The sequence below is a fragment of the Salmo salar genome, chromosome 03, assembly GCF_965601325.2.
Source record: "Salmo salar chromosome 03, fSalSal1, whole genome shotgun sequence".
Classification (NCBI taxonomy): Eukaryota; Metazoa; Chordata; class Actinopteri; order Salmoniformes; family Salmonidae; genus Salmo; species Salmo salar.
The window spans coordinates 51277301-51304772 of NC_138293.1; the positions used below are offsets into that span (position 1 = coordinate 51277301).

A 27472-nucleotide genomic window follows, 5' to 3' on the forward strand; every position below is an offset into this window, starting at 1 on the left:
TTTTAGTTTCTGTCTATAGGCTGCGAGCAACAAAATGGAGTCATGGTCAGATTTGCCGAAAGTAAGGCGAGGGATGGCTTTGTATGCGTCGCGGAAGTTAGAGCAACAATGATCCAGATATTTCCCAGCCCCGGTCGCGCATTCGATATGCTGATAAAATTTAGGGAGCCTTGTTTTCAGATTAGCCTTGTTAAAATCCCCAACTACAATAAATGCAACCTCAGGATATGTGGTTTCCAGTTTGCATAGAGTCCAATGAAGTTCTTTCAGGGCCATCGAGGTGTCTGCTTGGGGGGGATGTACACAACTGTGATTTTAATCGAAGATAATTCTCTTGGTAGATAATGCAGTCGGCATTTGATTGTAAAGAATTCTAGGTCAGGTGAACAAAAGGCCTTGAGTTCCTGTATGTTGTTATGATCACAGCACGACTCGTTAATCATAAGGCATACACCCCTGCCCTTCTTCTTACCATAGAGATGTTTGTTTCTGTCTGTGCGATGCGTGAAGAAACCAGGTGGCTGTACCGACTCTGATAACGTATCCCGAGTGAGCCATGTTTCCGTGAAACATGGTGTCTCTGATGTCTCTCTGGAAGGCAACCATTGCTCTGATTTCGTCCACCTTGTTGTCAAGAGACTGAACGTTGGCTAGTAGTATACTCAGGAGCAGTGGACGATGTGCCTATCTATGACCAGAAGACCGCTCCGTCTGCCCCTTCTGCGGTGCCATTGTTTTGGGTCGCCTGCTGGGATCCGATCCATTGTCCTGGGTGGTGGACCAAACAGAGGATCCACTTCGGGAAAGTCGTATTTTTGGTCGTAATGTTGGTAAGTTGACGTTGCTCTTATATCCAATAGTTCCTCCTGGCTATATGTAATAGACTTAAGATTTCCTGGGGTAACAGTGTAAGAAATAATACATAAAAAACAAAATACTGCATAGTTTCCTAAGAACGCGAAGCGAGGCGGTCATCTCTGTCAGCGCCGGAATTTGTTTACATCCCTGTAAGTGAGTATTTCCCCTCTGTCAAGATAATCCATCAACCTGACGGGTGTGGCATATCAAGAAGCTGATTAAACAGCATGATCATTACACAGGTGCAGCAGAGGAATAAAGGGCAGTATGGCCGCTGACCATTTATTTCCATGGGATTATCTGGAAGTTCTTTTCCAATAAGTGCAGTTTGCCATGTGCTGATATCAACCTTTGGTGGTCTGCATTAAACTTGACATTTCTTGATATGAGTGTCTGAGCATCTGTGAAGGATGTCCTCTTTCCACCCCCTGGGTTACCATGACGGCAGCCAGGCTGACTGGCCACCTGCTGCCAAGAGTGTGCTTATTACACGGAACCCAAACCGGCTGCGCACGTGCGCCATCGTGCATAAATGTATTTTGTCCCCCATACCAAACGCGATCACTACACGCAGGTTAAAATATCAAAACAAACTCTGAGCCAATGACATTAATTTGGGGACAGGTCAAAAAGCATTAAACATTTATGGCAATTTAGCTAGTTAGCGTGCACTTGTTAGCTAATTTGTCCTATTTAGCTAGCTTGCTGTTGCTAGCTAATTTGTCCTGAGATATAAACATTGAGTTGTTATTTTACCTGAAATGCACAAGGTCCTCTACTCCGCCAATTCATCCACACATAAAACGGTCAACCGAATCGTTTCTAGTCATCGCTCTTCCTTCCAGGCTTTTCTTCTCTTGACTTTATATTGCGATTGGCAACTTTCATAAATTAGGTGCATTGACCTCGTTCGTCTTTCAGTCACCCACGTGGGTATAACCAATGAGGATATGGCACGTGGGTACCTGCTTCTATAAACCAATGAGGAGATGGGAGAGGCAGGACTTGCAGCGTGATCTGCGTCAGAAATAGAACTGATTTCTATTTTAGCCCTTGGCAACGCAGACACTCGTTGGCGCGTGCGAGCAGTGTGGGTGCAATAATAGAATAACATAGATTTCTAAAATTATTTTGCAACGCTCGGTGTGGTCAGCCTGTTACAGACCTCTAATGTAGGAATGCTACAGGGGACTGACTATTCCATAACCTTGTAATGAACAAATGAAACACCGTGGCCTGCCCTGTCAATTCCAGGTCGTTATGTTGGTTATTTCAGAACTATACTGAACACAATATAAACACAACATGTAAAGTGTTGGTCCCATGTTTCATGAGCTGAAATAAAAGATTGCAGAAAGGTTTCATATGCAAACATTTTTGTTTACATCCCTGTTATTAAGCATTTTTCCTTTGCCAAGATAATCCATCCAACTGACATGTGTGGCATATCAAGAAGCTGATTAATTAAACATAATGATCATTACACAGGTGCACCTTGTGCTGGGGCCAATAACAGGTCACTCTAAAATGTGCCGTTTTGTCACACAACACAATGCCACAGATGTCTCAAGTTTTGAGGGAGCATGCAATTGGCATGCTGACTGCAGGAATGTACACCAGGGCTGTTGCCAGAGAATGTAATGTTAATTTCTCTACCATAAGCCACTTCCAATGTTGTTTTAGAGAATTTAGCACTACGTTCAACCGGTATCACAACCGCAGGCCATGTGTATGGCTTCGTGTGGGTGAGCATTTTTTTTTATGTCAATGTTGTGAACAGAGTGCCCAATGGTGGCGGTGGGGTTATGGTATGGGCAGGGACAAACTATGGACAACGAATACAATTGCATTTTATCGATGGCAGTTTGAATGCAAAGAGATACCGTAATGAGATTCTGAGGCCTATTGTTGTGCCATTAATCCGCTGTCATCTCATGTCATGTTTCAGCATGATAAAGCACGGCTCCATGTCGCAAAGATCTGTACACAATTCCTGGAAGCTGAAAATGTCCCAGTTTTTCCATGGCCTGCATACTCACCAGACATGTCACTCAGTGAGCATGACTGGAATGCTCTTGATCGACGTGTACAACAGAGTATTCCAGTTCCCGCCAATATCCAGCAACTTGAAGAGGATTGGGACAACATTCCACAGGCCACAATCAACAGCCTGATCAACTCTATACGAAAGAGATGTGTCATGCTGCATGAGGCAAATGGAGGTCACACCAGATACTGACTGGTTTTCTGATCCACGGTACGGTATCTGCGAGCCCCACCCTGATCAAAGTTGCCCTCTTCATTTCAGCCTGTGAGACATTTTTGAAATTTATGAAATATTATTATATTTGAGTTACTATTTTTGCCTAAAATTACTCATTCCATGATATACAAACAACCTCCAATAGATGGCACTGTAGCCTAGCTGTAACCAGGGCCTCAGACTGAAACGACAGTGTGTCTGCCTGCTTGGAAAAAATGAATCTACCATGGAGTAAACTGACAAACGTCACAACAGATGGATCCCCAACTCTAACCGCTAAGAACAATGGGCTACTAAAAAGATTACAAGACAAAGTAAAATATGAATGCCCGGACTCGGAGGAAATAATATTTTTCCATTTTATCATTCATCAGGAAGCCCTGTGTAAAAGTGTGTTGAAGCTCGAAAATGTTGTCAAAGTTGTCGTGAAAGTTGATAATATTATACAGGCAAGGGGGCTTAACCATGGTCAATTCATTCATCTGCTCAATGACACAGAAACCAGGACTTGTTATATATCTAAAATGTGTGCTGGCTAAGCCTGGGAATATTGGTATGAGAGGGGAGATTGGTACGTTCCTGGATACGGTTGGTAAATCTGACGACTTCTCCGAGTTACAAGACGCAGAATGGCTGGTCAACTTGGCTTTCGGTGTGGACATACTGCGACATCTGAACGATCTAAACGTGAAGCGCCAGGGAAAGGGTGTTTTTGTGCATTAACTATATTCCAACGTGAAAGGGTTCAAGGTCAAACATATGTTGTTCTCCAGACAAATCAGCAACAGGTCTCTCGCTCATTTCCCGACACTGGCAGCACTGAAAATCTCCACACCGCGGTGCTACACTGACATACAGTAGCACATTGAGCGACTTGCGTGCTAAATTCTCCCGCCGCTTCTCAGACTTTGGCAAGATTGAGACTGAGCTGGAGCTTGTATCATGCCCCCTGTCTTTTGACAGCGAGAAAGCACCACTAGACACACAACTAGAGCTCATCGACATTTTGTGGCTAACTGAATGAAACAGTTTCCCAAAATGAAAAATAAAATTTGTGCGTGAACAAACTTTCTCCATCATGAACTTCAACAAATCATGTCACAGGTCAAATTTAACAAATTACCACTTGTAAGCTGTTCTGAGGATCTCTACGTAAAAATACAAAAATTACACTTTGATGCTCTTTCCAAGAGAGGTGGACAGACCCATTCCTCACATTAAGACCGTAATCACCAAGAGTGGGGTAGGCCAGGCTTATGTTTTCTTTCCGTGTTTTCAATAGTTTTAGGCTATGTTTCACACCCTGATCTGTTTCACCTGTCTTTGTGCTTGTCTCCGCCCCCCTCCAGGTGTCACACATCTTCCCCGTTATCCCCAGTGTACTTATACCTGTGTTCTCTGTTTGTCTGTTGCCAATTGGTTTTGTTTCGGCAAGCCTATCAGCGGTTTTCCTGTGCGTCTGTCTTTCTCTAGTTCCTGTTTTCTAGCTTTCCCGGTTTTGACCGTTCTGCCTGCCCTGACCCTGAGTCTGCCTGCCGTTCTGTACCTTGTCACACCCGCTAGTTCAGGATGATGGGAGACACCGTTTCTGGGTTACAAATTTGCAAAATATTTTAGAGCAGTTTTTCATGCACATAGTCAAAAATCTTTTTTTCTGCCGCTATTTCAGCATGAAACCGTTTCTGGGTTACATCACCGTTTCTGGGTTACGAAATAGAAACATATTTTTGAGCAGTTTTTCATGCATATGGCTGAAAATAATATTTTAGGCCTTATCCAGCATGCAGCTAGTTCAGCATGACGGGAGACATCGTTTCTGGGTTAGGAATTTGAAATATATTTTTGAAAAGTTTTTCATAAATATGGACAAATCATTTTTATACCCTGTCCAGCATGCCGCTAGTTCAGCATGACGTGAGACACCGTTTCTGGGATACGAATTTGAAACATATTTACATTTGTTATTCATAAATATTACCAAATCGTTTTTTAGGCCCTATCCAGCATGCCGCTAGTTCAGCATGACGGGAGACACCATTTCTGCATGATGAATTTAAAAAATATTTTGAGCGGTTTTTCATGGACATTAACAATTTTTTTAGGGCCTATCCAGCATGCTGCATGACAGGAGATACCATTTCTGGGTTACGAATTTGAAACATATTTTTGAGCAGTTTTTCATGCACATTAACAATTTTTTTAGGGCCTATCCAGCATGCTGCATGACAGGAGATACCGTTTCTGGGATACGAATTTGAAACATATGATCATTTGTTATTCATAAATATTACCAAATCGTTTTTTAGGCCCTATCCAGCATGCTGCTAGTTCAGCATGATGGGAGACACCGTTTCTGGGTTATGAATTTGAAACATCTGTTTGAACAGCGTTTCATGCACTTGGCCAGATTAATTTTTTTAGGCCCTATCCAGCATGCTGCATGACAGGAGATACCGTTTCTGGGTTACGAATTTGAAACATATTTTAAGCATTTATTCATGGAAATGGCCCCCCAAATTTTGGGGGCGTATCCAGCTAGTTCAGCATGACGGGAGACAGCATTTAAGGGTTACGAATTAGATTTTTTTTTTTGCCATTTTTTATTAAACCGGAGCCATGGAGAAAAGAGGGAGAGAGAGAGAGAGAGAGAGACAAAAAGCAAGCAGCTGTAGGCTATTAGGGAGCAGAAGACGCTAGGTGTGTGTGTATGGGTGAGTAAGACACGGGATGCTCAGAGCACCATGAGCCTCAGAGAAGGCATGGAGGGAGAGACTGCAACCACTGTTATCTCTCGCTAGACTAATTTCTTGCTAGTTATTTATCAATACCATCAATTTTTTTTGACTATATCAAACAGAGAGAAGCTAGCTAACTAGGCTAATTGAGACTAGCCATAACATTACTGCACTTCTCACTGTCCTACAGTTTGCCTACACATAACACTCAGATTATAGCGTAAATAGCAGCCTACCTATTTTTTGGTCATTGTAGCCTTTCTTTCTCATTTCACTTTTAATTCTGTCATTTTAATACCATATTCCATTGATTAGATATCCCCTAACTTTATTGCTACACAAGCATAGCAGCAATGCAATTCTCTCTCTCTGCTGGAAATGCAAGGTTTGCATCATGCAGCCCTTATGTTTTGAAGACATTCCCAGGTTTATAGGCCTATCACAACTAAATAAATATTGGATTTTATTGGGATGGCTATACTGCATGGATTTATTAAATATTTTAAATTGTAAATGTTCCAAAGTTGCGCTAAACATGTTTATGTTAATTAACGGTCAATAACCTTGAGACCGGCAGTCCTAAATATTTCAAAAATCCTTTAGTAAACCTTAAACCTCAACTAAATGTTGTAATGAATAATGTGGAAATTGAGCACGATAAGGAGACTAAACTGCTTGGTTTGTAAACTGTCATGGTCAAAAGATATTGTTGCAATGGTAGCTAAAATGGGTGACACCGATGATGTTTCATGTGAACATGAAGCCAATCCAGTGGTCTGAAAATTGGTGGGAGCTATGCTCCGTCTGCCCTGTTTGAATATTGTCTGTAGACCCCTTAAAAGCTCACACAGACACACAAACAGAGAGTGGAAATATTTTTATTATTTTTATATACTGACCAGTTTATTAGGTACACCACCCAGTTCACAAAAATGGATCGCTGCTACAGACAGTGGCTTGCTATATAAAGCAGGCAGACAGGCATCAAGGTATTCAGTTACTGTTCGATTGAAAGTTAGAAAAGAGAAAACAAGTGACCTAAGCAACTTTGAGCGTAGTATGATCGTCGGTGCCAGGCACGCCGTATCCAGTATGTTGGAAACATCCACCCTCCTGGGCTTTTCATGCACAATGTCTAGGGTTTACCGAGAATGGTGTGACAAACAAAAAACATCCAGTCAGCGGCAGTCCTGTGGGCAAAAACAGCTCGTTGATGAGAGAGGTCGAAGGAGAACGGCAACAATCATGCAAGCTAAAAGGCTGGCCACAAACAGACAAATAATGGCATCTCGGAATGCACAACTCGTTGATCCTTGTCGCGGATGGGCTGACGCAGCAGACGACCACACCGGGTTCCACTCCTATCAGCTAAAAACAAGAAGAAGCGGCTACAATAGGCAGGCGATCACCAACACTGGACAATTGAGGAGTGGAAAAACATGGTCCAATGAATCCCAGTTCCTTTTGCATCATGCTGATAGCAGAGGCAGGATTTGGCGTAAGCAGCATGAGTCCTTGCATCCGTCCTGCCTGGTGTCAACAGTACAGGCTGGTGGCAGTGGTGTACTGGTGTGGGGAATGTTTTCCTGGCACATGTTAACCTAATTTTATTACCTTGTGCAATACTCCCCTCATAAAAAATACAGTTTGACAAAACAAACCATACAACTAATATCTATGCCAAACTCACTGAAGGCCAGCATCCCGGAGTCGCCTCTTCACTGTTGACGTTGAGACTGGTGTTTTGCAGGTACTATTTAATGAAGCTGCTAGTTGAGGACTTGTGAGGCGTCTCTTTCTCAAACTAGACACTAATGTAATTGTTCTCTTGCTCAGTTGTGCACCGGGGCCTCCCACTCCTCTTTCTATTCTGGTTAGGGACAGTTTGCGCTGTTCTGTGAAGGGAGTAGCACACAGAGAAGTACCAGATCTTCAGTTTCTTGGCAATTTCTCGCATGGAATAGCCTTCATTTTTCAGAACAAGAATAGACTGATGAGTTTCAGAAAAGTCTTTGTTTCTGACCATTTTGCACCTGTAATCGAACCGACAAATGCTGATGCTCCAGATACTCAACTAGTCTAAAGAAGGCCAGTTGTATTGCTTCTTTAACAGAACAACAGTTTTCAGCTGTGCTAACATAATTGCAAAATGATTTTCTAATGATCAATTAGCATTTTAAAATAATAAACTTGGATTAGCTAACACAACGTACCATTGGAACACAGGAGTGATGGTTGCTGTTAATGGGCCTCTGTACGCCTATGTAGATATTCCATAAAAAATCTTCAGTTTCCAGCTACAATAGTCATTTACATCATTAACAATGTCTACAATGTATTTCTGATCAATTTGGTGTTATTTTAATGGACAAAAAATGTGCTTTTCTTTCAAAAACAAGGACATTTCTAAGTGACCCCAAACTTTTGAACGGTAGTATATCTCTACTACTCATACGATTCCTCTCAGGATCCCTCCCCCTTGACCCATCTTGCTCAACTTTCTTCACTGCCTCAACATATGACACCCTCTGCGCTACTCTAACCCTGGTAACCTCAACCTGCCTCTCTTGCACAGGACATTAACAATTTCTACACTGTATTTCTGATCAATTTTGTTATTTTAATCAACCAAAAATTTGCTTTTCTTTCAAAAACAAGGACATTTCTAAGTGACCCCAAACGTTTGAACAGTAATGTATATGCTTCAGTAAGATTGGCTTTTTAACGTTCATAGTAATGGTTATCAACTGTACTGCAGGGATGAAACGTAAGTCGCACAAAATAGAGGTTGTGGTGGCAGCTGCAGAGAAGTATTTGGGTGTACGAGATTTGATGTTTGAAGTGTTACAGGGTGTGTTGAGTGGTGGTGTTCCATTCTTTAGATAGAGTTAGATGGTAGGCTATTTGTTGATTTATTTTCCTTTTTTCAAGTAAAGTATAAATCAAATAACATTTTATTGGTCACATATTTAGGAGATGTTATTGCGGGTGTAGAGAAATGCCTGTGTTCCTAGCTCCAATCGTGTAGTAGTATCCAACAATTCACAACAATACACAAATCTAAAAAGTAAAAGAATGTAATTAAGAAATATATAAATATTAGGACGAGTACTGTTGGAGTGGCATTGACTAAAATACAGTAGAATAGAATACAGAACATACATATGAGTAAAGCAGTATGTAAACATTATTAAAGTGACTCGTGTTCCATTATTAAAGTGGCCAGTGATTCCATGTCTATGTATATAGGGCAGCAGCCTCTAAGGTGCAGGGTTGAGTAACGGTGGTAGCCAGCTAGTGATGGCTATTTAACAGTCTGATGGCCTTGAGATAGAAGCTTTTAGTCTCTCTGTCCCAGCTTTGACGCACCTGTACTGACTTCGCCTTCTGGATGACTATGCATAGTCACTTCGCTCCCCACATACTTGTACAGATTACCTCAACTAGCCTGTACCCCTGCACACTAACTCGGTACCGGTGCCCCCTGTATATAGCCTCGTTATTGTTATTCTTATTGTGTTACATTTTATTATGACTTTTTTATTTTAGCCTACTTGGTAAATATTTTCTTCTTCTTGAACTGCACTGTTGGTTAAGGGCTTGTAAGTAAGCATTTCACGGTAAAGTCTACACTTGTTGTATTCGGCGCATGTGGTGTCATGACGTTGGCCTGTGGGTAAGGTTTATGACCCCCCCCCCCCCCTCCCCCCATAAATACCTTTCTCCCTTCCCCTGACCCTACTGAAGGACTTGAATAGCCTGTGTTAAATATAGAGTCTGGGAACATCAAACAAATGGGGAAAAGGAACCATATTTTGGTAATAAAACCAGTTGGAAATATGCTTGGGAACGTAATGAGTATGTATGTAAGGTTCGGTTGTCATCTGAGACATTATGATTGATGACAGGACGACATAAACTGTACCTGAGAAAGTATACACCCTCTAGTTATCAGAGTAACATGGAATTGTTATGCAATTGAAATGTTTGATATTGAAATTGTTTGTTAGGAGATGAAATGTAATTTTAGCTTCCAAATGAGAGATTTGGGTTTTCATAAGGAAAGTGCCCTGCTTGATCAGTGGCCCACCCCTGTGAAGAGGAGGGGTTATAAACGATGAAACGCATCCTTCCCCCCTCTCCACTATATAAGCCTTTGACGAAAAGATAACCACGTTGTTCCAGCACGTGAGGTCTGCAGCCTCTACGTTAGAAGGACACACATGTCAAGGACAGAACTAAGCCAACCTCGGCGTGAGCTTTGGTGGCGAATGGTATGAACTTTGAGCTTATTCACTACAGAAGTGATACTTCCTAGCCGTTGAGTTAGCAGTGGCCGCTGTAGACGGGGGCTAGGAAAGGACGGACGACGGATCCAGTCTAACAGACGGACGAAGATACCACCACGTATCCAATTTACCACCAGAGACATTCTTCCGAGTTTACAGGAAGATCTGTTGGCCAACCCGGCCAGCATCTACGACCAATCTACCGAAGCGCAGCTCAGAGTAGATATTTATTGCATTTTCCTTTTCCAAATGGGCGGTAATTTAGAATGCATAAGATAATGTATTTACGATAGCATAGCTGCTGTTTCTTTCTTCCTAAATCTTCCCGCTCTTTCATTCAAGCCCAACCCCCTTTCCTTTGTGTAACCAGGTTCCGTCCACCGGGACGTTTTCTGTATGACATCATTTGTATTCTGTGTATATGTAATTCTGTGTGATTAGTTTAGGTATTTAGTAAATAAATAATTAAACCCAATTTTGTATTGCTGATTCAACTTGTTAGCCAGGGTTCGTGAAGATAGCCAAGAATTTACAACTTTCATTATGAGACTGAAAATAAGATAAGGGTTAATATTGACTGCTATCGATGTAAAATATTACGAAGTATTTTAAGAGTTTATTCGGAAGATAACGGCTCTATAAACGTTCTTCCGTGGTGCCCCGACTTTCTAGTTAATTACATTTACATGATTAGCTTAATCAGGTAATATTAATTACAGAGACATTTTTATAAGTTAGCATGTCATATCACTTAATCCGGCATAGCCAAAGACACGACAGTGGCAAATAAAGTTTGATTTGATAGTGGGGTGAATAGGCCGTGGCTTGAGAGTTTGATGTCTTTGATAAATTATACTCCAGTCTAGTTGGCAGTAATGCAAAATGTATGGGATGCCAACCGCCAATAATCCTCATCGACGACGACAAATTCAGTTAGGTCCCTTCCAGTTTTGTTTGCTCCCGTTTAAGAAACGTTTTGCAACAGAATCGGCGTAATGAATAGGCTACGCCAGTTATTTTGGTTTCTGCATTTCACATTCAGCACACAAGAGCAGGCTGTAGTAGTATATACATTGCTTGAAAAGTGTACAAGCGATTGTAGGCCTATTCTATCTACAAGAGCTAAAGAGGAATTATTAGAAATAATACTGCAGAAAATAGCTTATCGGCCTACCCAATTATTTTACACAGTGAAATATATAAAAAAATTTAATCTGATTGATATGAAATGACATGCAGCCTAGGATAAACATATCGCTCGAAAACGGAGAACAATTCGTAGGCATAGTCTACACATAGTCCAGCCATCCTCATGGACTGTTGTCCTCCTCATTCGGTAGCAACTCCTCCAACACCTGTTTTAATACATTCACTTTTCTTCACATTGAGAAACCATCTCCTTTCGACTCCAAAATTCCATGTAACTTTTTTTCCCGAGCTGTGGTCCTTGCGTAATTGTTTAACTCTATGCTTGTTGTTGTGATAAACCAGTTTTTTTGTGATTTTAAGACAAAACAATTACAAAAAAATGACTTCAGGTCGGAATCATGCCAGTAAAATTCAGGTCAGAAAGTCGGAGCTCGAGAAAGATGCCAGAGTTTCCGACTTTGAATTCCAAGTTGGATGACCATTCAAAATGATTTTCGCAGTTGCGCATTTTTTACCCGAGTTCCCACTTGTTTTGAATGCACATAAGTCCGAGATTTCCAAGTTCTCAGTTGTTTTGAATTGCTGCATTTCTACCACTGTTCTTGTTGCGCACTAGCTCCCTATATCTTCACGACAAGCGCTATTTGATTGGCCAGATACTCTACACGCCAAGAACAAAGAGGGACTGATCGAACAGCCAATGAAAAAGTAAAATTCAAAATGCTGACAAATACTGACATTTAATCAATTACAAATTGCATGGCCATCCCTTGGACAAAAACATCATAAATACTAAACCCTCCCCCTGAATGAAATTTAAAAACCATGACCCTGCCCCATTTTCCTCCAGGTAACAATCTCTGTACATTTTGACTGGTCCCTTAAACCAGGGTTTCCCAAACTCAGTCCTGCCCTGCCCCCCCCCCCTATCAAAATGAGTATCCCCAAAATTTGGTAGGGAAAACTGTACCAAGAGATGACCTACCTTTTCACAATGTAGTTACAATACAATATGTTAAATACACAGTCGAGATCCTTTATTAAAGGCTTTACATTTGTCAGTCCATTTTGTAGACTAAGCAAGGCCTAGTATCAATTCAGACGGCGAAATTTAAAGGCCACATTTGCAGAGACTGCATTCACGGCAAATGTTGCATACATCGGCTCAATCGGAAATCATAATTATCGCACGATAATGTGGATCTTCTGTTGTCCGGATTTAATCTAGCCCAAGTGTGGCAATGCCCCTCTTGTCCCTATGAAAGGGTCAACCCAGTAAAGTTTTCCACAGACTGCTGGGGCATGCTTGGCATTTAAATGCATTAAAGGTATTCATGGAAACAACTGTCATTTAACACATAGCGCTTTGTTCAAGTTAATGCAGCTTACTTGGCTCTGATTAGATATCAGTGTCATGCTCTACAGAAGTAAAGTGAGCGAGTAGTGTCTGTAAAACATTAACATTGTCCCATTTGACCTATGTTGTTACCTGACATACTGTATTCATTCCTCTGAAACTTTTTTCTTAGCTATCAGTTCTACACAAATACAGTGGTATCACATTCTACAATAGCAACATATCAGTACTACTGAATATAAGTTTGCTATATCCAAATCGATGAAATAGCTGCAAAGCATAAATTGCTTAATCCCAGGAATCCCAGGACCCTGGGAATATTTTGGCAAGAAAAACAAGCAGACCAGAAGTGAAATCAAAATGTCAAGCTGACACCCAAGAATGGTGAAACACAGACTGAAAAAGATGGGATTACCAACATATCTACAGTACCCCGTGCTTCATGAGTCAACATTAGTCTTTATTATTATTGTAAATCAGACTCAACTCTCCAAAAGTTCCCTGGCCAACCCAACTCTTTGGAAGCATGGTCTGGGCAGAGGCGGGAGGGGTTCCACTGGTTACACTCAAGTTTAAAAGACATGTCATCCACTCAATCATCTCAAAACTTTCATAGGTCTGCATTAAAATGTTGACTATCTCACAGGTTCTCTTCAATCTGAAGCTACCAGACTTGAAGTAGCATACATTTTGATTAAAATAAGTGATTGGTTATCATCATAATTTAGATACATGTGTAAATAGGAGAATGCACCACAGACTTAATAGTGGGGGTGATTTTTTTTATGGGATTCACTGGCATAGTCACGAGCTAATGGTTCAAAATGAATAAAAAACAGTGAGAGTAATAATACTTAATATAAAAAGGTTGATATCGTGTAATATTTTTCGGTAAAAAACAACGAATTTGCCAGCAAATAATGAGGTTAAGAGCCAACGGAAAAGCAAGGACAAAAACTATGACAAAGATACACACATACACATTCTCTCATAGAAACCATACACTCTCACGTACACATAGACACTTCCTGGATGAGGGATGACAGCTTCCTGTGTGGAAGGACTCGGTGATGTGGCACGCTGTGAATGGCCATGGGGGGACTCAAGGTCGAATAATGGTTGATTGAACATAGCCCCATATCCCTCTCTTCCATCCAATCTGTCTTTCTCCCTCCCTCTGTCTGTCTAGTCTTCTCCTGCTTTCATTCCTCTGACAGATCCCTCATTCCGCATCTGAAAAAAGCAGAGGAAAAACCATACATTATATCCCTGCAACATGTAAAAATGCATCCAATCACACATTTTCCAGACATTCCACGAAAGAAACATACATTTTTGTTAAAATATGATTTTAAGCCATAGCAAAACACATTTAGTGTACAGTCTTGTATGACAACTACTGCAAGAGGGGCTAGGGTCAACTTGTCGTATCCGGTGTGCCGTGTGATCGTAAGCATGCTCCCAGCAATTCCCCTCTTTTCTCTCTCTGTCTCCCCTTCCCGGAGGGCCTGAGACCCTAGGACGGCAGCTGACGACACCCTGGCCCGATAATTGCTGGCTGTGCCTGTCCCCAGTCCACCTGGTCGTGCTGCCAATCCTGTGCTGTTGATCTGACAGCAGTTGTGGACTGCCTGGCCTGACTACACTGGACATGCTCGTAAGGTAGCCTTGCGAGGTGGCAAGTACAGTAGCATAGTGGTTAGAGATGCAAGCCAGCAACAGGAGGGTTGCCAGTTCTAATCCCAGGTCCGATGGGAAAAATCGGTCAGGAAGTGAGCTGTTAACCAGGGGGTTGTTGGTATCAAATCCTAGATGATGTCATTGTGCCCTTGAGCAAGACACTTAGGACTCTATTCAATCCACATCGCAGAAGTTTATCTTTACAGTGTGATTGCCTTTAAATTTCAATGTTTCTGCTTTAGAGGAGACTGCATTCACGGTAAATGCTGCATATGTCGGCTCAATCGGAAATTCCCTTTAAAATTATATTGCGGAATGTGTAACGCTTCAGCTTTACAGATTGAATAGAGCCCTTTGTATTTATTATGGAACCCCATTAGCTGCTGCCAAGGCAGCTACTCTTCCTGGGGTCCGGCAAAATTAAAGCAGGTATACAATTTTAAAAACATTACATTCATACATTACATTCATAACAGATTTCACAACACACTAAGTGTGTGCCCTAAGGCCCCTACTCCACTACCACATATCTACAACACAAAATCCATGTGTACGTGTGTATGTTATCGTGTGTGTATGCATGTGTTTCACAGTCCCCGCTGTTCCATAAGGTGTATTTTTATTTTATCTGCTTCTACTGCTTGCATCAGTTACCTGATGTGGAATAGAGTTCCATGTAGTCATGGCTCCATGTAGTACTGTGCGCCTCCCATAGTCTGTTTTGGACATGGGGACTGTGAAGAGACCTCTGATGGCATGTCTTGTGGGGTATGCACGGGTGTCTGAGCTGTGTGCCAGTAGTCAATACCTCTCACAAATACAAGTAGCGATGAAGTCAATCTCTCCTCCACTTTGAGCCAGGAGAGATTGACATGCATATTATTAATGTTTGCGCTCTGTGTGAATCCAAGGGCCAGCCGTGCTGCCATGTTCTGAGCCAATTGAGTTGTGGCATCTGACCACACAACTCAACAGTAGCCTAGATGCGACAAAACTAGAGCCTGTAGGACCTGCCTTGTTGATAGTGCTGTTAAGGTGGTAGAGCAGCACTTTATTATGGACAGACTTCTCCCCATCTTAGCTACTGTTGTGTCAATATGTTTTGACCATGACAGTTTACAATCCAGGCTTACTCCAAGCAGTTGTCACCTCAACTTGCTCAATTTCCACATTATTTATTACAAGATTTAGTGAATGATTTGTCCCAAATACAATGCTTTTAGTTTTAGAAATATTTTAGGACTAACTTATTCCTTGCCCCCCATTCTGAAACTAACTCCAGCTCTTTGTTAAGTGTTACAGTCATTTCAGTCGCTTAAGTAGCTGACATTTATAGTTTTATTTATTTATTTTACCTTTATTTAACTAGGCAAGCCAGTTAAGAACAAATCCTTATTTTCAATGACGGCCTAGGAACAGTGGGTTAACTACCTTGTTCAGGTGCAGAACAACAGATTTTTACCTTGTCACCTCTGGGATTCTATCTATTCCATACTCACTTTACGGAATTCAAAATTACAATTCCCTTAACCCCCTACAACAACTACTCAATGAGCTCTGTAGTATTGCAGCCCCCTGCTCCGTACCTCTTGTCTTTCGGAGGGGTTAGAATAACAATTGGACAAAAAATGTATCTGAGCCACCCCCCCAACTCATGCTGCTACCTGGTCCCGGACCCCCTGCTGATCGAGCTCACCTGGTCGTGCTGCCTCCCTCCTGGCAGTGTTCAGGGATCTACACTAACTTTTTCCATGGGTGGCTCCAGCACATGATTTGGTGGGACCATTATTTCATTTTTGACCTGGCCTGTGTCCCATAATGTGCCTGCTTTCCAGGCTAATAATGACTAGACATCTTTTAAATTAGCATGTCCTTGTGTTACATTCATTTGGACATGATTGTGGGCTACAGGAAAAGGAGGACCGAGCATGCCCCCATTCTCATCGACGGGGCTGTAGTGGAGCAGGTTGAGAGCTTCAAGTCCCTTGGTGTCCACAAGTTCCTTGGTGTCCACATCACCAACAAACTAACATGGTCCAAGCACACCAAGACAATTGTGAAGAGGGCACGACAAAACCGATTCCCCCTCAGGAGACTGAAAAGATTTGGCATGGGTCCACAGATCCTCAAAAGGTTCTACAGCTGCACCATCAAGAGCATCCTGACTGGTTGCATCACTGCCTGGTATGGCAACTGGTCGGCCTCCGACCGCAAGGCACTACAGAGGGTAGTGCGTACGGCCCAGTACATCACTGGGGCCAAGCTTCCTGCCATCCAGGACCTCTATACCAGGCTGTGTCAGAGGAAGGCCCTAAAAATTGTCAAAGACTCCAGCCACCCTAGTTATAGACTGTTCTCTCTGCTACCGCACGGCAAGCAGTACCGGAGCGCCAAGTCTAGGTCCAAAAGGCTTCTAAACAGCTTCTACCCACAAGACTACTGAACATCTAATCAAATGGCTACCCAGACTATGTGCATTGCCCCCCCCCCCCCCCCCGCCCCTCTTTTACGCTGCTGCTACTCTCTGTTATTATCTATGCATAGTCACTTTAATTACTCTACCTACATGTACATATTACCTCGACTAACCGGTGCCCCCGCACATTAACTCTGTACCGGTACCCCTTGTATATAGCCTCGCTATTGTTATTTTACTGCTGCGCTTTAATTATTTGTTACTTTTATTTCTTTTTTATGTATTTTTCTTAAAACTGCAGTTGGTTAAGGGCTTGTAAGTAAGCATTTCACTGTAAGGTCTACAACACCTGTTGTATTCGGCGCATGTGACAAAGAAAACATTCGATTTGATAGACTTAAAATTAAAGGGCAAGATGTATTTACTGCAGATTACTGCTAAATCCATTAGAGGGTAAAAAACAAAACTTGATACCAAAACAATATCACATTAAAAAAAATATTTTTGTTGTTGTTGAAAAATACAACATTGGATGTTCTAAGTCCACAAAAATGCTTATACCAGATCAGGGGACCATTTTTCTTAGGTCTGGAATACATTTGTTTTGTGTAATTACCGTTTAACTCAGGTGCACTCCAGCCAGACAGTTGTGTTTGGCTAGTAGTGTTTCTGTAGCCATAGGCAGTATGTGATTTCAAGTTCAGGGAAGCAAATTTCCCCCATAAAAAGGCTTATTCCTACTGTGATGTGTAGTTTGGATTGTCATAATTTAGGCTTATAATATAACTCAATTACAGAAAAGATTGTTCAATGTGTGGCTTAGCGCATTGTGGTGTAGAAGCCTAGGCTATATCAGATACGTTTCTTGGCATTTTATAAACACAATTCATGCAATTCCTAGAGTTGTCATGATACCAGTATCGCAATAATACGATACCTGATTTTCCATGAAAAAACTAACAAAAAAAACAAAGCAGACTTAACTCTTTTGTCTTATATATAAAAAAAGACTTTATGTAAGATATTGTATGCTATAGCTTGGAAATGAAAACAAATGTGATCCTGGGAGACAACATAAGGCTGCTTGTGGCTTCCCTGTGGCTCAGTTGGTAGAGCATGGTGTTTGCAACGCCAGGGTTGTGGGTTCGATTCCCGGAAATAATAATGTATGAAATGTATGCATTCACTACTGTAAGTCGCTCTGGATAAGAGTGTCTGCTAAATGACTAAAATGTAAATGCTTGTTTCCAACATTTGGACTGTTTTCCTCAGGAAATGTAGTCTGCTTCATGTTTTGTTTCCTTGCCAAGATACCTCTGACTATCGCAATACTGGTATCGAGACAACCCTCATTTACTCTACTACACTTTACATGACTGGAGACACAAAAATTACAGGGTTGCCTACTCTGCTGACAGTGTTAGACAGACAAATAAAAACGTTGTCTAGGCCTATGAGAAGCGAAGACACAAATAGCCTACAATATTACATCCATTTAACTTAAAGGAAATGTTTGTCCAAAAACAAGCTTTCAAGTGGCACTGATCCAACAATGATAAAGAGTTAATATGTGCACTCACCATATGGCCAACGGTCTCCGCTGGTGCCAATAAAATAGGCTACACTGTTCAATCAATTAAGCTGAGCATTTTGATAACTATAAAAGACAGATTAAAGTATTTTCATTTCATCTCTTTACACCAATAGCCATTTGCTTTCCAAACTATGACGAAATATTGCAATATGCCTTGGTTGGGCCTCTACTTTTCACTGACAGTCGCAACTCAACAATCATATGTAGTATTTGCCGCTGTAGTGACGTGACTATCATTAATGTGATGACTTATCAAAACAATGAACTATGTTTAATTATTACGTGATTAAATTAATCATGAAATAATCACAGAAATACACAGTATAGGTTGAATTGATTACTAACATAATGCAATGAAAAGTCCCTAGTGGACTAACCTGATATGATGGCTTGTTACAGAATGAAAAGGGAGGGGCATGTAAGGAGAGGGAGAGAGAGTGTCAACTTATTGTACATACATGTGGAAGCTATGCTCATGGGAATATGAATACTTTGCACATGAACGACCACTCATTTGAAAAGAATTGCAACATAAATATTTTTTACACGTGTATGTCTGTCATCTCTCTGTTGAAATCGCCCGGTCCGTCTGTGGAAACCAGAAGTCTCTGGTTTGTCCAACAGAGGTCACCATGTCCTTTGTAGTTTCAGCTTCTTGGTCTCGGAGTGTCTGTCAGAATGGATCCTCCAGAGGTTTATCATGCGGTGTTCAGAGAGGCTTGTTACAATAGATCCTTTAGAGGTATCTATGGTGGTAAAAGGAAATTGTTTGTCTATCGTCTTCGGTCTAGTTTCCTATGCTATCAGTACTTAAACAGCTGCAGACTGAATGTTCCTGTGTAGTCTTCATCTTCTTCACCCCTGAGAGCTTCAGAGGGTCTTACCATTTTCTGGTCTTGTATTTTTTAACCACTTCATAAAGTGTGGACCAAATCCTCACGTTCTCTGGTTTCAATGGTTGATTATCCAGGGTACAGCTAGGACCACTTTCCACACCGGCAGCAACCCGGCATGTTTTGGTCTAATGTAAATTTAATTAGCAGTCCTTTTATGCCCTCGCCTTGGAGGGCGGTTCCATCATGTTGCCACAATGTCTGTGCCGTGGTTACTGACTTGGCAAAAGTCTATATGAAAAAGAATTCTCATTTAGAAGGCTACAATCACATTTCATCTTCTCACAAATTGTTTCATATTTAATCATACGTTTTTATAAAATTTAGATGTAACTGACATACATTGTGAAAGCTCTTAAAGTTACAATGTTTCCGTTATAAAGTCTTTAATGATATCACCAAACAGTAAATGATCTGATAAGATTGTTCTTTAAGTCCCTCCCAACCATTTCCCATGTTCTTTGTGTTTTCCCACTTTTGGATGTTGGCGTTTTGGCAGGAAGAATCTCCTTGTAACAAAAGGGTTCTTTTCCCTCAATACTGCATGGCCAGGGAGAGAAAGTCCCTGCAAGGTATTTACGACCGTCATAAAACTGGCCAACTCCCCCAGGAGAGGGGGGTCTTGAAACCTTTGGTTAGCCGGCACTTTTTATCTCTATCCAAGAGGGCAAGTCATGACACCGTGCTCGCTGCCCAAATTGCGGGCCCTCCGACTGTTGGCAATGACATTTTAAAAAATCCACAGCAATTTTCTTAAAGAAGCTGAAGCATGCTTGTTGGTGTAGAAGCCTATTTTGAATGATTTTCTTTTTTTTGTATAGGCAGGAGTAGACTAATTAGGCTACATCATTTTGGAAATTTTATTCAATTTACTTTAGGGGAAGCTTAGCTTATGGAAGCGGTGCCTATGTCTGTAGTGCACTTGTGATTGAGTTCTTAAAACAAATGGCCACTAGATGCAAATAATCATGATTCGGCCAGGTAGGCATAGGCTACTTTTTAATTGCCTTTCCATCTACCCAAAGTTAGTTAGGCTATCATTAGCATCGCTAATGGCTACACAAAGCGGTAGACCAGTAGAGGCTCCACAGAGGAGGAAGGGGAGGACCATCCTCATAAAATTTCATGAACATAAAAATTGTAAAACATTTAAAAAGTTATCCTTTTTAGAGAAAACTATATTAAATATAATCACGTCACCAAATAACTGATTAAAACACTATTTTGCAAAGAAGGTCCACAGTAGCCTCAACAGCACTCTGTAGGGTAGTACCATGGTGTAGCCGGAGGACAGCTAGCTTCCGTCCTCCTCTGGGTACATTGACTTCAATACAAAACCTAGGAGGCTCATGGTTCTCATCCCCTTCCATAGACTTACACAGTAATTATGACAACTTCCGGAGGACGTTCTCCAGCCTATCAGAGCTCTTACAGCATGAACTGAAATGTTGTCCACCCAATCAAAGGATCAGATAATTAATCTGGTACTGAAAGCATAAACTACAGCTAGGTAGAACTGCAGTGTATAACATTTGGTGAGTAGATGACTCAAAGAGAAAAAATAAAATAGTTGAACAGTTCTGAAGAAATTAATTTCTTCCAAAATGAAGGAGAAGCAAGAGTGTCTTTTCTTCAATCAAATGTATTTATAAAGCCCTTTTTACATCAGCCGATGTCACAAAGTGCTGTACAGAAACCCAGCCTAAAACCCCAAACAGCAAGCAATGCAGAAAAACTCCCTAGAAAGGACGGAACCTAGGAAGAAACCTAGAGAGAAACCAGACTGAGGGGTGGCCAGTCCTCTTCTGGCTGTGCCGGGTGGAGATTATAATAGTACATGGCCAAGATGTTCAAACGTTCATAGAAGACCAGCTGGGTCAGAAAATAATAACCACAGTGGTTGTAGAGGGTGCAACAGGTCAGCACCTCAGGATTAAATGTCAGTTGGCTTTTCATAGCCGATCATCCAGAGTTAGAGACAGCAGGTGCGGTAGAGAGAGTCCAAAACAGCAGGTCTGGGACAAGGTAGCACTTCCGGTGTTTAACTTTCACTTACTTAGTTAGCAAATGCAGCTAGCTAGTTTAGCCTACTGAAACACCCTGCTCAAACAAAGGGATGCTATTTTAGCTAGGTGGCTATGACTTTCCAACAACACTGGCACTCTTCCAAGTCAAGGTAAGCTTTTGGTATTACTAAATTATTGCCACCGGGGCCCGGCGGTGTAACTGCTTACACTAACATTACTGCATGATTGTAGCTGGTTTACAAACACATTAGTTATATTAGCCAGTGGTATAAAGTATTTAAAATACTTTAAAGTACTACTTTAGTTTTTTGGGGTATCTGTACTTTACTATTTATATTTTTTTACTACTTTTACTTCTCTACATTCCATAAGAAAATATTGTACTTTTTACACCATACATTTTCCTTGACACCCAAAATTACACATTACATTACATTACACACACTTTGTGTTTAAATTATGTCAGTGTTGTAATGTCCCTGGCTTTCTGCAATAATATATATATTTTTTTTATAAATAAATAAAAATGGTGCCATCTAGTTTGAAATTATTTATACTTAAGTATATTTTAAATCAAATACTTTTAGACTTACTCAAGTAGGATTTTACAGGGTGACTTTCACTTGAGTTATTTTCTATTAAAAAGGTATCTTTACTTTTACTCAAGTATGACAGTTGGGTACTTTATCCACCACTGCTATTAGCTATGCTGACTATGACGTTACTTTAGCTAATATGGTGACAACGACGTAGGCTGTGTGTAGAGGTTTGGCTTGGGAAAGGTTTTTCGCCTGGTCACATAAGACTGTGGCGGTCACTAAATTGTCAGCCGGTGATTGTCAAGCAAATAACGGTTGGTCTCACACTTCAAGATGGCCACCATTGTTCCTGTACCCAAGGTGGCACAGGTAACTGAACGTAATGACTATCACCCCGCAGCACTCACCTCTGTCATCATGAAGTGCTTTGAGAGACTAGTCAAGGATCATATCACCTCTAACTTACCTGCCACCCTACACCCACTTCAATTTGCTTATCACCCCAATAGATGCAATCGCCATCACTCTGCCCTATCCCATCTGGACAAGAATGCTGTTTATTGACTATAGCTCAGCAATCAACACCATAGTACCATCCAAGCTCATCATTAAGCTTGAGGCCCTGGAACTGAATCCCGCCCTGTGCAACTGGGTCCTGGACATCCTGACGGGCCGCCCCCAGGTGGTGAAGGTAGGAAACATCACCTCCACTGATCCTCACCATTGGGGCCCCACAATGGTGGGTGCTCAGCCCCCTCCCGTACTCCCCGTTCACCCATGACTGTGTGGACAAGCACGCCTCCAACTCCATCATCAAGTTTGCAGACGACACTACAGTGGTAGGCTTGATTACCGACGAGACAGCCTACAAGGAGGAGGTGAAGGCTCTGGGAGTGTGGTGCCTGGAAAACAACCTCCCACTCAATGTCAACAAAAGGAGATGATTGTGGACTTCAGGAAACAGCAGAGCGTGCACCCCCCATCTACGTCAACGGGACCGCAGTGAAAAAGGTGGAAAGCTTCAAGTTCTTTGGCGTACACATCACTGACAAACTGAAATGGACCACCCACACAGACAATGTGGTGAAGAAGGCGCAAAAGAGCCTCATCAATCTCAGGAGGCTGAAGAAATGTGGCTTGGCACCGAAAACCCACAAACTGTAACAGCTGCACAATTAAAAGCATCCTGTCGGGCTGCCTGGTACGGCAACTGCACCGACCGCAACCGCAAGGCTCTCCAGAGGGTGGTGTGGTATGCCTAACGCATTAACGGGGGCAAACTACCTGCCCTCCAAGACACCTACAGCACCCAATGTTTTTGGAAGGCCAAAAAGATCATCAAGGACATCAACCACCTGAGCCACTGCCTCTTCACCCCACTATCATCCAGAAGGAGAGGTCAGTACAGGTGCAGCAAAGCTGGGACAGAGAATCTGAAAAACAGCTTCCATCTTAAGGCCATCCGACTGTTAACCTCTCTAGGGTAGGGGGCAGTATTTGCATGGCCGGATAAAAACGTACCCGATTTAATCTGGTTATTACTACTGCCCAGAAACTAGAATATGCATATAATTGTTTGATTTGGATAGAAAACACACTAAAGTTTATAAAACTGTTTGAATGGTGTCTGTGAGTATAACAGAACTCATATGGCAGGCAAAAACCTGAGAAGATTCCTTACAGGAAGTGCCCTCTCTGACCATTTCTTGGCCTTCTACACTCTCTTTATTGAAAACTGAGGATCTCTGCTGTAACGTGACACTTCCTATGGCTCCCATAGGCTCTCAGAAGGCGGCAGAACGTTGAATGATGACTTTGCAGGCCATGGCTGAAAAACAGTAGCGCATTTGGATAGTGGTCGATCAGAGAACAATGAGACTGGGGCGCGCGTGCACGAGAAGAGTCCATTTTAGATTTTTAGTCTTTGAACGAAAACAGGGTTTCCCGGTCGGAATATTATCGCTTTTTTACGAAAAAATTGCATAAAAATTGATTTTAAACAGCGGTTGACATGCTTCGAAGTACGGTAATGGAATATTTAGATTTTTTTTGTCATGAAACGCGCCGGGCGCGTCACCCTTTGGATAGTGTCTTGAACGCACGAACAAAACCGAGGATATTTGAACATAACTATGGATTATTTTGAACCAAACCAACATTTGTTATTGAAGTAGAAGTCCTGGGAGTGCATTCTGACGAAGAACAGCAAAGGTAATCCAATTTTTCTTATAGTAAATCTGAGTTTGGTGAGTGCCAAACTTGGTGGGTGTCAAAATAGCTAGCCCGTGATGGCGAGCTATCTACTCAGAATATTGCAAAATGTGCTTTTGCCGAAAAGCTATTTTAAAATCGGACATAGCGATTGCATAAAGGAGTTCTGTATCTATAATTCTTAAAATAATTATGTTTTTTGTGAACGTTTATCGTGAGTAATTTAGTAAATTCACCAGAAGTTTGCGGTGGGTATGCTAGTTCTGAACGTCACATGCTAATGTAAAAAGCTGTTTTTTGATATAAATATGAACTTGATTGAACAAAACATGCATGTATTGTATAACATAATGTCCTAGGAGTGTCATCTGATTAAGATCATCAAAGGTTAGTGCTGCGTTTAGCTGTGGTTTGGGTTTATGTGACATTATATGCTAGCTTGAAAAATGGGTGTCTGATTATTTCTGGCTGGATACTCTGCTGACATAATCTAATGTTTTGCTTTCGTTGTAAAGCCTTTTTGAAATCTGAAAGTGTGGTTAGATTAACGAGAGTCTTGTCTTTAAAATGGTGTAAAATAGTCATATGTTTGAGAAATTGAAGTAATAGCATTTCTAAGGTATTTGAATATCGATTTCTTCCCACATACCCTAGAGAGGTTAAACAGCTTGGAAAATTACAGAAAATGTCATGGCTTTAGAAGCTTCTGATAGGCTAATTGACACCATCTGAGTCAATTGCAGGTGTACCTGTGGATGTATTTCAAGGCCAACCTTCAAACTCAGTGCCTCTTCTTGACATCATGGGAAAATCAAAAAAATTCAGCCAAGACCTCAGAAAAATAATTGTAGACCTCCACAAGTCTGGTTCATCCTTGGGATCAATTTCCAAACACCTGAAGGTACCATGTTCATCTGTACAAACAATAGTACGCAAGTATAAACACCATGGGACCACGCAGCCGCCATACCGCTCAGGAAGGAGATGCGTTCTGTCTCCTAGAGATGAACGTATTTGCTGCAAAAAGAGCAAATCAATCCCAGAACAACAGCAAAGGACCTTGTGAAGATACTGGAGGAAACAGGTACAGAAGTATCTATATCCACAGTAAAATGAGTCCTATATTGACGTAACCTGAAAGGCCGCTCAGCAAGGAAGAAGCCACTGCTCCAAAACCGCCATAAAAAAGCCAGACTACGGTTTGCAACTGCACATGGGGACAAAGATCATACTTTTGGGAGAAATGTCCTCTGGTCTGATGAAACAAAAATAGAAATGTTTGGCCATAATGACCATCGTTATTTTTGGAGGAAAAGGGGAGGCTTGCAAGCCGAAGAACACCATCCCAACCGTGAAGCACAGGGGTGGCAGCATCATGTTGTGGGGTGCTTTGCTGCAGGAGGGACTGGTGCACTTCACAAAATAGATGGCATCATGAGGCAGGACAATTATGTGGATATATTGAAGCAACATCTCAAGACATCAGTCAGGAAGTTAAAGCTTGGTCGCAAATGGGTCTTCCATATGGACAATGACCCCAAGCATACTTCCAAAGTTGTGTCAAAATGGCTTAAGGACAACGAAGTCAAGGTATTGGAGTGGCCATCACAAAGCCCTGACCTCAATCCCATAGAAATTTGGGGGCAGAACTGAAAAAGTGTGTGTGAGCAAGGAGGCCTACAAACCTGACTCAGTTACACCAGCTCTGTAAGGAGGAATGGGCCAAAATTCACCCAACTTATTGTGGGAAGCTTGTGGAAGGCTACCCAAAACATTTGACCCAAATTAAACAATTTAAAGGCAATGTTACAAAATACTAATTAAAGCTGAAATAAAAGCTGAACTCACTCTCCTATTATTCTGACATTTCACATTCTTAAAATAAAGTTGTGATCCTAACTGACCTAAGACAGGGACTTTTTACTTGGATTAAATGTCAGGAATTGTGAAAAACTGATTTTAAATGTATTTGGCTAAGGTGTATGTAAACTTCCGACTTCAACTGTATCTACAGTACTAAATCCAGGTGTATGTATAGTGCATATGTTATCGTGTGTGTGTGCCAATGTTTGTGTTGCTTCACAGTCCCTGCTGTTCCATAAGGTGTTTTTTTTTATCTAATTTTACTGCTTGCTTCAGGTACTTGATGTGGAATAGAGTTCCATGTAGTCATGGGGTTTAAATGTATTTGGCTAAGGTGTATGTAAACTTCCGAATTCAACTGTATATCGTCTTAATTCATTCCTAATTAGATGTGTGTATTGGGTATATGATGTGTAATTTGTTAGATATTAGTTCTTAGATATTACTGCACTGTCGGAGCTAGAAGCACAAGCATTTCGCTACACCAACAATAACATCTGCTAATCACGTGTTGTGACCAATAAAATTTGATAATTGACCTTTAATTAACAAAACACATTTAGCATCTCTTGGCTTCCACAAAAAAAGGTCTAATAAATCCATGTAATATAGCCTACACAATAAATCCATTATTTCTTTTAGACAGTTTTAAAGAAGCAGGATATGAAGAAAATGTAGTCTATTTCAGGAGAAAAGAATAGCATACTCTGAGTTGTCCTTACGTTTGGTCCTGATGTGGCTATGCCAAATGGCTGTGGGCTACATTTGCTAAATAAACTCCACTGACCAAAGCTGAATAAAATATGAATCATTATCTCCAAACGATTTGAGTGCGCACATGCGGCTATTCTGTGTTGAGCGGTTAACAAATAAATAGTTACTCTTATGCTTAATTTAGACTTATTAATGTAACTTTAGTTCCTCAAACGTTGGGCTATATGTTCTGATTTTTAATACATTTTAAGGTTGTATGATGAGACTAATGATGATTTCAAAAAAGTCGCTTGAAAGGCGTGAGCTCTGCTTTGTTTTCTGTGCAGGCTGTGCACACTCCAATAGTCTGTCATTCACAATTTGACAAGCACTTCACAATGAGTCGAATTTCACGGCGACATCCCCTTTGTGGCTGTAATGCACCCTAAAAAAACAAATCCATGCGTTTTGCAGCCCGGAGTGCTACTTGTCCCCTTCTCCCTGAGTGTGCTACGAAATCCGAAGCGTCTCTCAGTCACACGGCTCTCCGTCACGTGATCTGGTCTTTCTCATAGACTACAAGTTAAGATCGACACATCGGGAACACAACTGCGTGCATACTTATCCAATTTTGAGGTGCATATTGAAGATATTGGAAGAACTTTCCACATTTACTTTTCGTCAGCGAACAAGAGGAGTAGGCCGAACGAACAGCAAAAGCACTAGCCTATGTCAATCTACTATCCCCCATAGTACAAAGGTCAACCTATTCTATTCTGTGCAAGAACTAAATATTCCATCCCCAGGTGTGGGATGCAATAGATCTCAAATGAATACAACCACCAGCATCAAAAAAACTGTTTCATGCAATGTGGCTGACGCAACAGATGAGAACGTTTATCTTA

At 41.4% G+C, this 27472-nt stretch overlaps 1 protein-coding gene across 1 annotated transcript in view; it reads right to left on the reverse strand.

The window, feature by feature from the left end:
* Window positions 1–13090: 13090 nt before the first annotated feature.
* Window positions 13091–27472, reverse strand: part of pitpnbl (phosphatidylinositol transfer protein, beta, like) — a 75952-nt gene continuing 61570 nt past the window's right edge. Inside the window, exon 11 of the mRNA XM_014192145.2 lies at window positions 13091–13884. Within this exon, the coding sequence (XP_014047620.2) occupies window positions 13837–13884 (48 nt within the window). The 3' untranslated portion in view covers window positions 13091–13836. The remainder of the gene's footprint in view (window positions 13885–27472) is intronic.